Source organism: Natrix helvetica (assembly GCF_964273705.1).
Source record: "Natrix helvetica genome assembly, chromosome: 10".
In the NCBI taxonomy this organism is placed as follows: Eukaryota; Metazoa; Chordata; class Lepidosauria; order Squamata; family Natricidae; genus Natrix; species Natrix helvetica.
Window position 1 is genome coordinate 13,633,155 of NC_138561.1, and position 15,122 is coordinate 13,648,276.

A 15,122-nucleotide genomic window follows, 5' to 3' on the forward strand; every position below is an offset into this window, starting at 1 on the left:
TGCTACACAAATTAAACATTTCTTGCTTTAAGGGATGAATGGTTTCTACAACGGTATATATTTGTAAAAAAAAATGCCATAAAGTTAATAAACAATTGTAAGCCAGCATCAATGTGAATTAAAATGCTTATTTTTAATCATTTTTGTCATCTCCTCCTTTCATTTAATTACAAAATACTTCATATAGCTTACATGCTTGATAAAATGTTTCGAAAATCAAAACAAATTAGGAAAAATACAACAGCACAGCTCTCGATAAAAAATATACCTTGTGTGCCAATTTTCCAGATTCGAGCACAGTCACTCAAACATAGTTTGAAAGTTAAAATAAAATTCTGTGATTCTTTGCTTTAAAATAAGGACCTTAATGTAAATAAGTTGGCTGTTTGTGCTAGAATATTTTTTAAAAGATGCATGCAATAATCACCTGGTACTAGATGGCAGATACCCAAGTACAGTTACAAGGAGCTCAACTCCCACTGAGCGTCTCTTGTGGTTGAGGATGATTGGTAATTGAACCATTATGCCAAAATGTTATCTGTGTGGAAACAGGTTCGTGTGTATGTGGCGTTGCGCTAGTGGACACTGTTGTGAGAACATCTGCATATATCTTCCATTTATCTTAACTGTGGTGCAGTTCATAATTCTTCCTTCTTCTGTCCATCCAAATTCAGGGATAGCCGGAAGCAAAAGCTTTTTTTCAGTCTTCCTCAAAGAATACCTTCAGAGGATGGGATTCTGAACTTTCCCCGTTGGCCGGGAATGTCTCAACTGAAAGATAACCTTTCCAGTCCTCTGGAGAACATAACTCAGATCAGCTGAGCACCACATATTTTTTCCTTCCAGTGTCTGAAAAAAAGGCTAGTGGTGAAAGTACCGAATACTCTACGAAAAAGCTGCAATTTTTTTTTCAGAGTATGTAACTATATTTAACAGAGTGGTTTAGTTGCAGGCTATCAGTGTGGAGAAATATGTACTTACCCTTTCGTCTATGTGCTAGTGCTTCGGATGTAAGGAGCTTGTAACAAGTTAAGCGATTCATATTGTAAAAACTATTTCCTAGAGCCTCCTTGAAAGCCAATGGATTTAGGGTAAGGTGTTTGCTTTAAGGAGAAGGCTGCAGATCCTGATTCGTGAGACAAGGCTATGGGTTAAGCATCTTCACAATGAGTTTGAACAGAAACACCAAGCTTGGTGTGATGCCACGATATTCGAAAAGTCTTCTCCATTCCTCCCATCTTCTCTGCCACAGCAAAGCACTTCTGAATCTTGGAGCAATGTTAACGGAGCTGACAGGAGAGGCCTAATCACACCAGAATAAACGAGATGGGAAGGACTGCAAATTCAAAGATTTAATCGTGGACAGGAGGAGCTGCCACCTCCTTTGGGTTAACCTGGCTGAAAGCTGCTACGATGCATACTGCGCCTCCTACCTTGTTTACGCCAAGCCTCTCGTTGGTGCCAGCAAATATTGGTTCTAGCATACCAGTATTGTTCCTAGACTGCAAAAGGATGTGGACAGAAGGAAATAAGACCTTAAGGACAAATATGGTGTAGGATAGCAGCGGAGTAAGTTTGCTATGAGAGACATGTACCTGGTTTAACTACGAGTGCCTGCTTTTAACTCCCCCTACAAACCACACACTAGCCTAGTCTCAAACTTCCAAAACATACAATGCAAGGCAAGCAAGTTTAGTGTATGTAAAACAACCCCCATCCCGCCTGCTGGTGGTTCTGAGTTTCTGGCACTATCACATTTGTCCCATCTGGTACCAACTGTACAACTTCTGCTGGAAAAGACCCATTTCCTGCAGACTTGAGATTTTGGCTTTTCTCACACAAACCGTTAAAATACTGGGCACTTTGATGAGCGTGTACAAGGATGAAAGATGAAACGGGGCGATCCAGAAAGACGTGCAGGAGATTAGATGCCACTATCCATCACTGGAAATCCCAGTTCTTCCAGCCAAGGAGCTATGGGAGGGCCGGTCCCTTGTTCATCCTTGTACCAAAGAACTCGCACCCTCGCCGCTGGCTGTTGCTTCAAACCGTAAGCCTTCACTCTGTCCTCCTTCAATAGAGCAGCCATCATGCAGAATCATTCAATGCTCGTGTATTGGAGACTTGGAGAGGGGCACAGCAGTTCTTTGGTCTAACGCTGTATTTTGTGCGTTCTTTAGAGTTTGTTCTATAGCTTGGGACAGCTCTTCTTCTGTTTCTGCTCTTGAGTCGGAGTCCACCACAGTCTGTTCTTGTGGGGGAGGGCCTAGAAAAAAGTCCCCGCAAATGGTCAACACAACTGGATTGATTGACAACAGCCCAATTCCCAGAAGCAAGGGGACCCCAAGAAATCAGAATTGAGAGAACCTCATGCAAAAGATGCTTTAATGCTCTTCAAACAACATAGGGCACTAAATGGAGGTTGGCTGAGCATCATAGGTTCTATGTGATTCTACCTCTGCTTTGATTGTGAGCCGTAGTGGCGCGGTGGTTAGAGTGCAGTACTGCAGGCTGCTTCTGCTGATCACCGGCTGCCAGCAGTTTGGCAGTTCGAAGCTCACCAGGCTCAAGGTTGACTCAGCCCTCCATCCTTCCAAGGTGGGTAACATGAGGACCCAGATTGTTGGGGGCAATAGGCTGACTCTGTAAACTACTTAGGGCTGTAAAGCACTGTGAAGCTGTATATAAGTCTAAGTGCTAATGTTGTTGCCCATCCTTTCATCCATCCATTCATCCATCCATCCATGATGAGCAGTGGTTAGAATGCAGTATTGCAGGCTAACTCTGCCGACTGCCAGCAGTTCGATTCTCACGGCTCAAGGTTGACTCAGCCTACCATCCTTCCGAGGTTGGTAAAATGAGATTGTTGGGGGCAAGAGGCTGACTCTGTAAACCGCTTAAGAGAGGGCTGTGAACCTCTGAAGAGGTATACAAGTCTAAGTGCTATTGCTATTAACAATGATCAATGTAGTCCTGTCCTAAAACTTTGGAATGGACATGGGAGATGTTTACAATTCAGAAGATGAGTTTATATCTAGGAAGAGTAAAGTTGGGGTTTTCTCTCTCTCTTACCTAGAGAATCCGAGGGTGCAGATAGTCCAGTCTCCAACAGCAACTTGGGCTTAGTCTTCCATTTCAGAATAGGGGAGCGTTGCAAACAAAGAGGGATTTTTGCATCTGTAAGGAATACAAGCCATGTGAACCAAATCCAGAAAGGACACCTTGCAATCCAGAACAAAAGTATGACCGGCAGTTTTGCTGTGTTTAATTCAGGATGTAGGGCAGACAGTGATGTAAACCATGCTTCATCACAACTGGTGGGGAGGGCAGGACACCCCACTTTTACCTGCTCCTGCTCTGAGTCTATAGCAGCAGCTGCAGGCCAGAGCCTGTATCCTTTAGGATACAGTTATATTACTTTGAATTCCTGCACTTTTCTAGGTCTATACCTGAATGAAAATAAACATGCACTACAAAACCTATGTCTTTCTTCCCAGCTATTTATCATGGGTAATAAGACCCAGTGGGAAAATAAACCCTAGCATGATTTTTCAGGATGCTCGTAATGTAAGGCCTATGGCAAAAGTAAGCCCCAGTTAAGGTCATCAGCTAGGTGGGTGCAATTAGTGCCATATTTTCCCCAAAATAAGACCTAACCAAAAAATAAGCCCTAATGCGTCTTTTGGCACAAACAAATAATATAAAACCCTGTCTTATTTTCGGGGAAACATGGTAGAAGTGAAACGTTAACATCTTTAAGTTGGATTTGCTTAAGGACCCCATGATTAACTGAACAACTGCCATGACTCGCTTAACAACCATGGCAAAACTCATAAAAGGTGTGTGTGACTCACTTAACCTTTGCTTAAGCTTTGCTTAGCAATGAAAATTCTGCTGTCCACTGTGGTCATAAGTCAAGGACTATCTGTATTTCAGGTTCCTATCATTGTCTGCTCATCTATTATCAACAGGCAATTGTACTTTCTCTTCCCTTCCCCTGTCCATCCTTCAGCCTGCAACGCACAAAGGGCAAAGGTGAAAATGAATCGCTCTGCCAATTTACATTCTGTGATACAATAACAATACAGGGTGTCAAACATGTGCCGTCATGGCAGCATCATGTGATGTGTCATGACTTCCTCCTCCCTTCGCTAAACCGGGCATGGGTGTGGCCAGCACCTGACGCATCCAGCCCCCAGAGCGCGAGTTTGACAGCCCTGCAATAACCCATAATAAGGATGGCAAATTGAAGTGGCCCACTAGAAATCTTTCCTCTAACACAGGGGTCAGCAATGTGCAGCTCTGGAGCTGCATGTGGCTCTTTCCTTCTTCTGCTGCGGCTCCCTGTCACCGGTTGACTTGACAATTGATAGGGTTTTCGACAGGTACAAGAAAAAGGATGCCGTGCTAGGAGGAGACTCTGGTGGGGGAGCTGGACTTCCAGTTGGCTTCAGGATCGAATGGGGGGCTTCCGGTTAGGACCTTTGTGGCTCTTTGAGTGTTTAAGGTTGCCAACCCCTGCTCTAACAGATACTGCATTATTGCTCTGTACCGTTTCCCCCCGCCCCTCTGATTAAACATTGTAAATTTCCATATTTCCCCTCCCCTCCCCTTTGCATGATTACAAGGAAGCCGTTTCAGGCAATAGAGACATCTCTTCTTAAACATTCACAACATCCGAAATGACAGGAAAACATTGACTTGGAAAGGGAATTCTATCCCAGATTTTCTTTTGAATCAACATTTACCCCCCACCCTCTTTTGGAAGTCTTTCAATTACATAAGAATGTCCTGGTCAGTCTTTACTTACGATGGAGCTCGGCCGCACAAGCCTGGTCCCTGAGCTGTTCTTCGTGAACAGACATGGCCCTTCGGTTGACCGCTGGCTTTAGACGAGGTTTGGGTTTGAACTGATTGTCTGAAAAGCGGAAGCAAATAAAATCGTAACGGCGGTGCAGGCAAGCATCAATCCGTTGCAGGTAAAAAATTCGGGGGTGGGGGTGGTGCATTTGCAAAAGGGACACAGCGGCTCAGTGGTTAAGACGCTGAGCTTGTCGATGAGAAAGGTCGGCAGTTCGGCGGTTCGAATCCCTAGCACCGCGTAACCGAGTGAGCTCCCGCTTCTCCCAACCTAGCAGTTTGAAAGCATGTAAAAATGCATGTAGAAAAATAGGGGCCACCTTTGGTGGGAAGGTAACAGCATTCTGTGCGCCTTCAGCGTTTAGTCATGCCGGCCACATGAGCACAGAGACGTCTTTGGACAACGCTGACTCATCGGCTTTGAAATGGGGATGAGCACCGCCCCCTAGAGTCAGGGACAACTAGCACAGCTGTGAGGGGAACCTTTACCTTTGCAAAAAAAATTAAAGGTATCCAGCAAATTGAGGCATAGAGGAAGTTCCTGACTTAACCACAATTGGGAGCACAATTTCCCAACTGCAGTTAAGTGAGCCATGCCTATTTGTACTTAAGTATCCTTCCTTGACTTAACGATCACAACTTGCTCAGCAAGATGGCGGCTGAGTGAGTTTTGCCCCGTTTTATCATCTTTCTTGCCACAGTGCTAAGTGAGTGGCTGCAGTTGTTAAGTTGTGAAGTGAAACTGGCTTCCCCACAGACTTTGTCACAAAGCCACAAAAGCCACAGAGTGATGCCATCCCTCTGGGACACTGCAGTGGTCATACATACATGCCAATTGCCAAACACCCCCGTTTTGATCGTATGACCATGAGGATGTTGTGAGAGTCATACGGGCCATGACAGGTTGTAAGTGCTTTTGCACCTTCAAAAAGTCCCTAAATGAATGGTTGTATGTTGAGTCAACACACACACACACACACAAATATACACACTCCTGCAAATAGCCATAAAGGCATGCTGGTTGCCAAACATTCAAAATGCAGTCCCAATGACCATGGTTTGGGGAAGTAGATGCTGGAACCTCAAAGCCAGGTTGCAAATACAAGTAGTCCTTGACTTACAACAGTCCATTTAGCAACCGTTCAAAGTTACAATGGCACTGAAAAAAGTGACTTATGACCGTTTTTCACACTTAGTGACCTTTGTAGCAGCCCCATGATCATGTGATCAAAATTCAGAAGCTTGGCAACTGACTCATATTTATGACGGTTTCAGCGTCCCTTTTGCGACCTTTGGATGAGCAAAATTTGCCAGATTCGCTTAACAACCTTGTTACTAAACGTATCGACTGCAGGGATGCACTCAACAACAGCGGCAACGAAGGTGGCAAAACAGGGAGTGGGGGGAAGCTCACTTAGCAAACATCTCACCTTTAGCAAGAGAAATTTTGGGCTCTATTGTGGTCATAAGGTGAGGACCACCCGTACCTTTAGGGGGAGAGGGGGTGTCGTAAGTTCAGTCGCTAAACAAGCCGTGGTAAGTTGAAAGTCCGCAGCCTCCGTTTCACCTACCTCCAGCAACCGTGTTCAAGTGAGCAAAGGAATTCTGCAGTTCAACAGGTGCCCGTCCTTCGCCCGCATTGCTGGTCCTCCTGAGGGGAAGAGGGGCAGCCGTGCTTCTCCCAGTCCTGGGCAAACTGCTGCTCCAGCTCTCTCTCCCTTTTGGCTCCCGGGCTCCGGCTGGGTCCTGATTGGCAAAACCTCTTCTTGGCGAAGGGCTGAATTCTGAACACCTGCCCTTAAATTCGGCGTTCAGCTGCTTCCCGAGAACCTTCCACGAAAGTCGGCCCTCAAGGGATCCACCACTTGGCTCCGTACCTGCTCGGCCAACGGGATCCGCAGATCCCGTGCGGACGGAAGGATCTGCAATAGAACGTCCTGTGTTCTCAAGCTCATTAAAAGAAAAAAACCCGAATCTACGTTCCCACTTCACCACATGCATCTGCTTGAGTTGCCCTACCAAAATAACAGATGGAAGGAACCTTGGCGGGCTTCTAGATCAATCCACTGCTCAAGCAGGAGACCCTACACCACTTCAGGCAAACGGTTGTCCAATCTCTTCTTGAAAACCTCCAGTGATTAAGCTCCCACAACTTCTGGAGGGAAGCCGTTCCACTGATTAATTGTTCTAACTGTCAGGAAGTTTCTCCTCAGTTCTAAGTTGCTTCTCTCCTTGATTAGTTTCCATCCATTGTTTCTCGTCCTACCCTCAGGTGCTTTGGAGAATAGCTTGACTCCCTCTTCTTTGTGGCAACCCCTGAGATATTGGAACAATGCTATCATGTCTCCCCTAGTCCTTCTTTTCATTAAACTAGACCAGGGGTCGGCAACCTTAAACACTCAAAGAGCCACAAAGGTCCTAACCAGAATCCCTCCCTCCCCCGGTTCAATTCTGAAGCCGACTGGAAGTCTGGTTCCCCCACCAGAGAGTCTCCTCCTAGCGCTGTGTCCTTTTTACTCTGCTGACTGGAAGTCTGGTTCCCACACCATAGAGTCTCCTCCTAGCGTGGCGTCTTTTTTCCTCTACCTGTCCTAACCAAGAGCCCTAACAATTGTGGAGCCGACAGGGAGCCGCAGCAGAGGGATGAAAGAGCCCTCATGCGGCTCCAGAGCCACAGGTTGCTGACTGCTGAACTAGACCTACCCAATTCCTGCAACTGTTCTTCATATGTTTTAGCCTGCAGCCCCCTAATAATCCTTGTTGCTCTTCTCTGCACTCTTTTCAGAGTTTTAACACCTTTTTTTTGTATTGTGGTGACCAAGATGAACCAAGATACTAGGATGGTTCTCCATCCACTGGTGCTGTAGTCATGGTGTGTTTCTGCTTTTTATCATCTCTGAAGCTCCAATCAAAATAGGCAAAGGAACCAGATGGTTGCTGCACATGTGGTTATTGGTCTCCCCATTAAACCACAATATCCATCAAGCCCCAAGCATAACACTTAAAAATTGTAACACTCTTCCCTCATCCACTGGCCAATCCTTGATTTCTGGGTTTTGCATATTTGTCTAAGCTCAAATGTCAAATGCTAATCGTTCAGGGAGGGCAGTAGGTTTGGTGGGAACAAATTTTAATTGAATTGCTTCATTAAAATTGGCATAGACATTGACCAGTCCGCCTAAATGGCTCACATCTACTTTGGGACTGTGGGTTTGCAGGGAAAGGTTCATTAGCAAGCAACTGAACCCACAGGCTTCGCAAAGAAGAGAGAATGAAAAAAAAATTAGGTACCAAGGAAATGAGATGGTCTGCCTCTCCCAAGCTCACCTGTGGATATGGAGTGTGTTCGTGATTTCAAAGAGCATGGAGGAGATTCTGCAGAACAATCTACGATATCCCCTAAAAACAAAAATCCAACAGTCATACTTCAGGGAGTGGGATGAATCAAGGGATGAATCTATCTGAAGGCTGATCAAACTAGTAATTGTCCACATGAGGGGTGTCACACTCAATTTCATTGAAAGCTGCATCAGAGTTGTGTTTGACCTGGAGGGGGGGGGGGGCATGTGTGTCTAGGTGTGTATGGCCATCTCAATATTACTCGTGTCTGGGGCACATGTGGTGGCTCCGTTTTAGGCTGGGACAGCCTCCTGCAGCGCTTTATCGGCAAAAACTGGCATGCCCCCCCCTGAGCTCCGTTTTCACCGGCAGAGGCACCGCGGGCCGGTCCTTCGCTGTTTCCCAGGATGGCCTTGCGGGCCAGATCTGAGCAACCTGTAGCCCGGATCTGGCCTGCGGTCCTTGAGTTTGACACCCCTGGTCTACACACAGCTGTTCACAAAAGGGGATTTTAAAGTTAGCCTACGCAGCACTTGGGCCATGTGAGAACACAAGCGAGGATTTCGAGGAGAAGAAAACTAGCATGACTAAACCTTGGTTAGTCTGTACGTGAAGGTATGCTTGGATGTGTGAGGGCTATCTTATTAAACATTAAGCCAGTTTGGGTCTAAACAGCGGTGAATTTGAAGGGCCCTCGGTGCTTTTTGAGCTTGCTTGTTTCCTTGAAGACGTTCCATTACTCTAACTAGGTAACATCATCAGTGCTAAGGGTGAATTTTTAAAGAAGCTCCTTTACTGGATTTCTATAACAATGGGGAAAATGCTGGGAATGAATGAGATTAAAAATAAATACCGTCATAGGATTCTTATTCGCAGTGCGTAGCAGTACAGTATATGGGTTCCAACTGATCCCTTGGGTAGATTCCTACAAGCTCATTATATTGTCTTACCCACAACCCACAGCCCATCTGCAACCCAGCACTGCTTAAAATCTGGATTCATGTGACATGCCTAATGATAAAATCTGTCCTGGGATGTTGCTTTAATGCGATACGGACAGTTCTTGATTTACAACTGTTTTGTTTAACGACTGCTCAAAAGTTACACCGTCCCTTGTGTCCATTGCAGCTTAAAAAATTAAAAGAAGTTTTGAAAGGCAGGCTTTTCTTGCTAGAAAGTTCACAAGTGGATCTCGTGTTATTGTGGTTGCCGTTTCAACCCAAAAAGGCATATCAAGGACTCCTTCACTGGGTACCAGCTGTTTAAGCTTCCAATAAAGCTTGAACTCTAGTTTAGGGGTCCCCAATCTTTTGGACCTCAGGGACCACTAAATCCATAATTTTAAATCCCGCGGACCACTAATATGACCTGCCTAATGACCGGCTGGGTGGGCGTGGCTAGGTGGTCATGTGACTGGGTGGGCGTGGCCAACTCGATGTCACTCACGTCGAGGGCGCCTTGCCACCCTCTACTCCCCACTCCTTGCTTCCCTGCCCAGGCTCCTTAAGGCCCCAACAGGAAGCAGTTGCTGGAGCTAAGCAGCCCCCATGAGAAAGAGTTGGCAAAACAGCTCAGTTCAAGTTGGATCTGACAGAGAAGGAGGCTCAGCAGAAGCACCTCACTGAGGACTACGAGCATAGGCTTTCCAAGCAGAGGGAAGACCTGTGGGAGTGCAAGGCCAGGTACCGGCCCCTGGAGGCTCAGTGGGCTGAGATGGTCAGCCAGTTCCAGACCATGATGCAGTCCCATTGGAACGAGGCCCTCCGGCTCTTTGCCACCAGCGGCACTTCCCTCCAGCCTTCGCCCAAAGCCCCCCACCAGGAGGCTGAAGCAGACCCCAGAAAGTTGGAATTTCATACCCCCTTCAACCCACGGAAAAAGACCCCGAAAGGGGAGACTCCCTGCAGCAACACAAACATTCATTGCAAGTATCCATCCCAGGGGCCGTAGTTTGGGGACCCCTGAATTAGTGCAATATAAAAAAATGCAAATAATTTTTCTGCAGGCCACCAAAACTTTCTCGCGGACCACCAGTTGGTGACTGCTGCTCTAGGTAGTAAAGAGAGGGGGAAAAGAGTATTGATCGTTACTCACCGTCAGAACCGGCCTTTTTGATTTCCCCATCTTTGCTCTGTAAAAGAATGCAAAATAATACAAGCACTCAGGAGGGACATGGTTTCTAATAAACGTTTTACTTGTAAATTAGACTCTATCCAAAATGGGGGAAACAAACTGGGCCTGAAGTGAAAGAGCCCTCAGAGGAAGAAAAGCAAAAACTATACTTTAATTGGACCACGCCGAATAGATATAAGTGTGGCACTTAAATCAGTTTCTTTATAGAAGTATTTCTAGCAGGACGACCAGATCCTGGAGCAGCTTTGCTCCCTAAGCCATCCGTCCGTTTGGTAAACTCACAAGCTTCGTTTCGCTGACCATGATCAGGTTTACATTCAAACCAGACTGTGTTGTTTCTCTGTGTTGCATATATGTGGGCATATGCCAGCGTTGTAATCCTCTGAAGTCTGCTACCGGTTCGGTGAGTGTGCTACTTGAGCGTGCGTTTTGAATGCATGCGCGCCTGAGGCGCCCTCGCGCGGCACTAAAAAAAGGAACATTTTGAAGCCTTCCGAGTCTGCAAAGGTAAGTAGAACAGCGAGGGAGGGGGGGATCTGCTGTGCCAGCTGATTCAGATTAGCTAGAAAGCAGGAAATCCAACAATTCTAGCTAGTATAAATCGCGCATCACAGGTGATCATTGCCCAGCTGATTGTTGGAAATACCAGTTTGCCTGAACCGGTAGCATTTTTTACTACTGGTTTGGGCAAACTGGTCCGAGCCAGTAACATTTCACCCCTGGTACATGCATAATTTTGCATGTATTTATTTTGCCATGTTTATGTAGTGTGTATTGGGGATGGGTGACCCTTTGAGAGCTGTACGCAACGCAATTTCATTTTAATGCATGCTGGTTAGTGTACATTCAGTGTGGGAATAAAGTTCTATTCCATTCTAGCATAACCTTAACTCTTCTGCTATTGTCATTGCCATCCATGAGTGGGATGAGAAAGTGAGGTTAGGTGCATTATGACATTATTGCACGAATGATATGAATTACATAATTGACATGTCATTTATATGAGAAAGTGACATCCTTATAGTTATAGTACAGGGGCACCTGGCATGACCTCTACAATGAAACTGAGAATAGGTTCACCCAGAACTCTAAGGGTTTCCTGCTTGAACGGGGAATTGGACTAGAAGACCTCTAAGGTGCCTTTCAACTTTTATTCTATTCTATTCTATTCTATTCTATTCTATTCCTATTATTTCTATTTCTACTTCTATTTTATTCTATATTCTATTCCTATTCCTATTATTTCTATTCCTATTATTTCTATTTCTATTCCATTCCATTCTATATTCTATTCTATATTCTATTCTATCCTATATTCTATTCCTATTCCTATTATTTCTATTCCTATTTTTTATATTTCTATTTCTATTCTATTCTATATTCTATTCCTATTCCTATTATTTCTATTCCTATTATTTCTATTTCTATTCCATTCCATTTTGTATTCTATTCTATATTCTATTCTATTCCTATTATTTCTATTCTATTCTATTCCATTTTGTATTCTATTCTATATTCTATTCTATATTCTATTCTATTCCTATTATTTCTATTCTATTCTATATTCTATTCCTATTCCTATTATTTCTATTCCTATTATTTCTATTTCTATTCTATTCCATTTTGTATTCTATTCTACATTCTATTCTATTCCTATTATTTCTATTCTATTCTATATTCTATTCCTATTCTATTCTATATTCTATTCCTATTCCTATTATTTCTATTCCTATTATTTCTATTTCTATTCTATTCCATTTTGTATTCTATTCTACATTCTATTCTATTCCTATTATTTCTATTCTATTCTATATTCTATTCCTATTATTTCTATTCCTATTATTTCTATTTCTATTTCTATTCTATTCTGTATTGTTCTTTTATATTATCACATTCAATGCCCGTTTAGTGATGGATCCCAACTGTTTCCTGGAATCAGACAGATCCATGCCCCCTCACTGTACACTTTTTTTTGCCAAAAGAACTTAATCTTTTCCTAATCTTGGCATCTTCTAGCACAACTCAGAGTTCTGCATCTTGGCAGTGCAGCACGACGGAGGGCTCTGGGTAGGCCAGGCTGATCTGGAATAATCCTGCCAGCTCATATGCATGAACGAACTCCTCAGGACGCCCTCCGCTCAGGAAAGTGGCGTATCAGTCAACCAAGAGGCTACAATAGAAGGTTATTTTGGAACATTTGCTTCCATAACAACCCACAGGAAAACATTTCTTCCATTTGCCCAACTGGCAAATGGAAACCTTTCAGAATTGGCACTGCGTCATGTTAAGTCCTGGTGTCGTCGGTGGGGTTTTACTTCCTGGAAAGGGAACTGCCCCAACTCAGAAAGCTCAAACTGCCCAAAGAGCTGCTGATTCCGTTCTACAGAGAAATTATTGAGTTCCGTCATCTGCACCTCCATAACTGTCTGGTTTGGCTCTGCAACCCAACAAGACAGAAACAGACTTCAAGGGATAATTAGAACTGCAGAAAAAAACAATTGCCTCCAACCTGCCTTCCATTGAGGACCTGTACACTGCACGAGTCAAAAAGAGGGCTGTGAAAATATGTACAGACCCCTCACATCTTGGACATAAATTGTTTCAACTCCCACCCTCAAAACAACGCTAAAGAGCACTGCACTCCAAGACAACTAGACACAAGGACAGCTTTTTTTCCTGAACACCATCATTCTACTTAACAACTAATTCCCAACACACTGCCCAATAATGTACTAAGGCTGTATTACTATTCTTCTTCTCTTCCTTCCTAGTATCTGTCTCTCCCCACTTATGACTATAACAGTGATGGGTTTCGGATCCCTTTGCAACCGGAACGGTTGCAACGGGGCCCGGCGTCCTCCACATGAACGCATGTGGCAGGAATGTGTCTTACCTTCCAGTGACGCCTCTGCAAGCCTCTGCGACGCTCCAGCTGCTCAGTGGAGCGTCGCGCAGGTGCTGTATGCGCCATGCGCCTGCGCGGAAGTGTTGAAGGCTTTAAAGGACAGGTAAGGAGTGCGGGCGGGTGGGTGGGCCCTCCGGAACACCGTACCGGAACGGTACCCGGTGCTCCGGGCAGGCTCCGGTACCACTGGGCTATAACCATGTTTCTTGTATCTTTCAATTTATATTGTTTTATTTAGTTTCCTAGTACGATTTGATAGCTTATTAATAACCCATGACTACAACACTGAGTGTTGCATCTTTTTATTCTTCATGAATGTATTTTTTTCTCCTTATGTACACTGAGAGCTTATGCACCAAAGACCAATCCCTTGTCCAACCACACTTGGCCAGTAAAGAATTCTTTTGTTTTTGTTTTTAAAGTACAGAGAGCTCAGGTTGATGCAGTGGTTAAGGCATCAGGCTACAAACCGGGAGACAGTGAGTTCTAGCCTTGTTTAGACGAATGTCCAATATTCTGTGGCTTACCTGTTTCTTTTTGCCTTCGGAAGACAACACCTTGGTGACCCCAATCCGATGCAGCATAACATGGACCCGCTGTTCAAAGGAACTGGGCAGCTCCCCATCGCTTTTCTCAAAGGACCGCTTCTGTCGGACAAAACATTGAAAGTTAACACCTGTTAGTTAAAATTTGAGCATTATGTTAAAAAATGAAGTGATAATGGATATAATTGGATGAATAATTGATAATAACAATGTACGTGTACGTATTGATTGATAAGAGGAAATTTGGTATAAATTCTAAATGGTGATCATGAAAGGAAGTTTAGAAACTCTGTTATGTATGAAAGCTTATCATATTTAGAAAAAAGAGTAAGTCAAATTTAGTTAAACTAAGACCAAAAAATAATAATATTGAAATGATGACGGATATTGTTTAAAACAAATGATTGATAATAACAATGTTATATTTGTATTGACATGACAAAAGGGAAACGGGATATAAATTGTAAACAGTGATTAAGAAAGGAGGTTTAGAAACTTTATTATTAAACATAATTAATTTTTATTTAGAAAGTGTTATAAAGATGTAATGTTGCTGGATGATATTGAAAATAGATAACGGAATGCCATCATGTGGTTTTGCTTTAAATTTTGGAATATTTTATATAAAGGGACGTAAAAACAATTTTAGTCATATGAAGATTGAGGTATGGTGATAGTAATATATATAAATATATTTGATTTAAAATATATAGCTTGATATGAATCGTAGGTGATGACTGTGGAAGGGATGCACAAAAGCTCTTTGTAACCAATTGACACACTTTTTACAATTTGTAATGGAAGATGTTTTTGTGGTGTTTGTTGTGTTTTGTCTGTTTGTGTTTATTCAAACACAACCCTCTGGAATGACCTCCCCCCCGACATTAGAACCACTACTGACCTCCGCTCCTTCCGGCAAAAATTGAAGACTCACCTGTTCCGATTAGCAGGCCTGGCATAATTACAACTGTCCCTCCTGGCAAATGTATTAACTGGTTATTTTAGGGGTATTGTTTTTAACTTATTGTGTGTGTTTTAGGGGTTCAAAATCCTATATTTATATATATTGCTTTGTACAGTTCTTTTAATTCCATTTTTAACCTCCTCCATTCCAACTGTACATATTCAATTTTTATTGTATTTTGATATATTTTGCATGGACTGTACACCGCCCCGAGTCCCTTTTGGGAGAGGGGGCGGTCTAGAAGCATGAATAATAAATAAATAAATAAATAAATAAATAAATAAATAAATAAATTCAAAAATAAAAAAAAATATTAAAAAGAAAAAAGAAAGTTAACACTCTCCCCATAATCAATATGACTTCGGTTCACATATCA

At 43.5% G+C, this 15,122-nt stretch overlaps 1 protein-coding gene across 4 annotated transcripts in view; it reads right to left on the bottom strand.

Annotated features, from left to right (window-relative positions):
- Nucleotides 1-129: 129 nt before the first annotated feature.
- Nucleotides 130-15,122, bottom strand: part of CARMIL2 (capping protein regulator and myosin 1 linker 2) — a 75,191-nt gene continuing 60,198 nt past the window's right edge. For 3 of the 4 annotated variants that reach the window (XM_081962933.1, XM_081962931.1, XM_081962932.1), the window contains exons 34-40: nt 13,765-13,884; nt 10,294-10,330; nt 8,188-8,259; nt 6,432-6,782; nt 4,811-4,918; nt 3,073-3,177; nt 132-2,266 (exon numbers count right to left, since the gene is read on the bottom strand). In XM_081962933.1, the coding sequence (XP_081819059.1) occupies nt 2,103-2,266; nt 3,073-3,177; nt 4,811-4,918; nt 6,432-6,782; nt 8,188-8,259; nt 10,294-10,330; nt 13,765-13,884 (957 nt within the window). In that variant the 3' untranslated portion in view covers nt 132-2,102. Of the gene's footprint in view, nt 2,267-3,072; nt 3,178-4,810; nt 4,919-6,431; nt 6,783-8,187; nt 8,260-10,293; nt 10,331-13,764; nt 13,885-15,122 lie in introns of all 4 variants that reach the window. The other variant, XM_081962934.1, reaches the window with a different exon arrangement.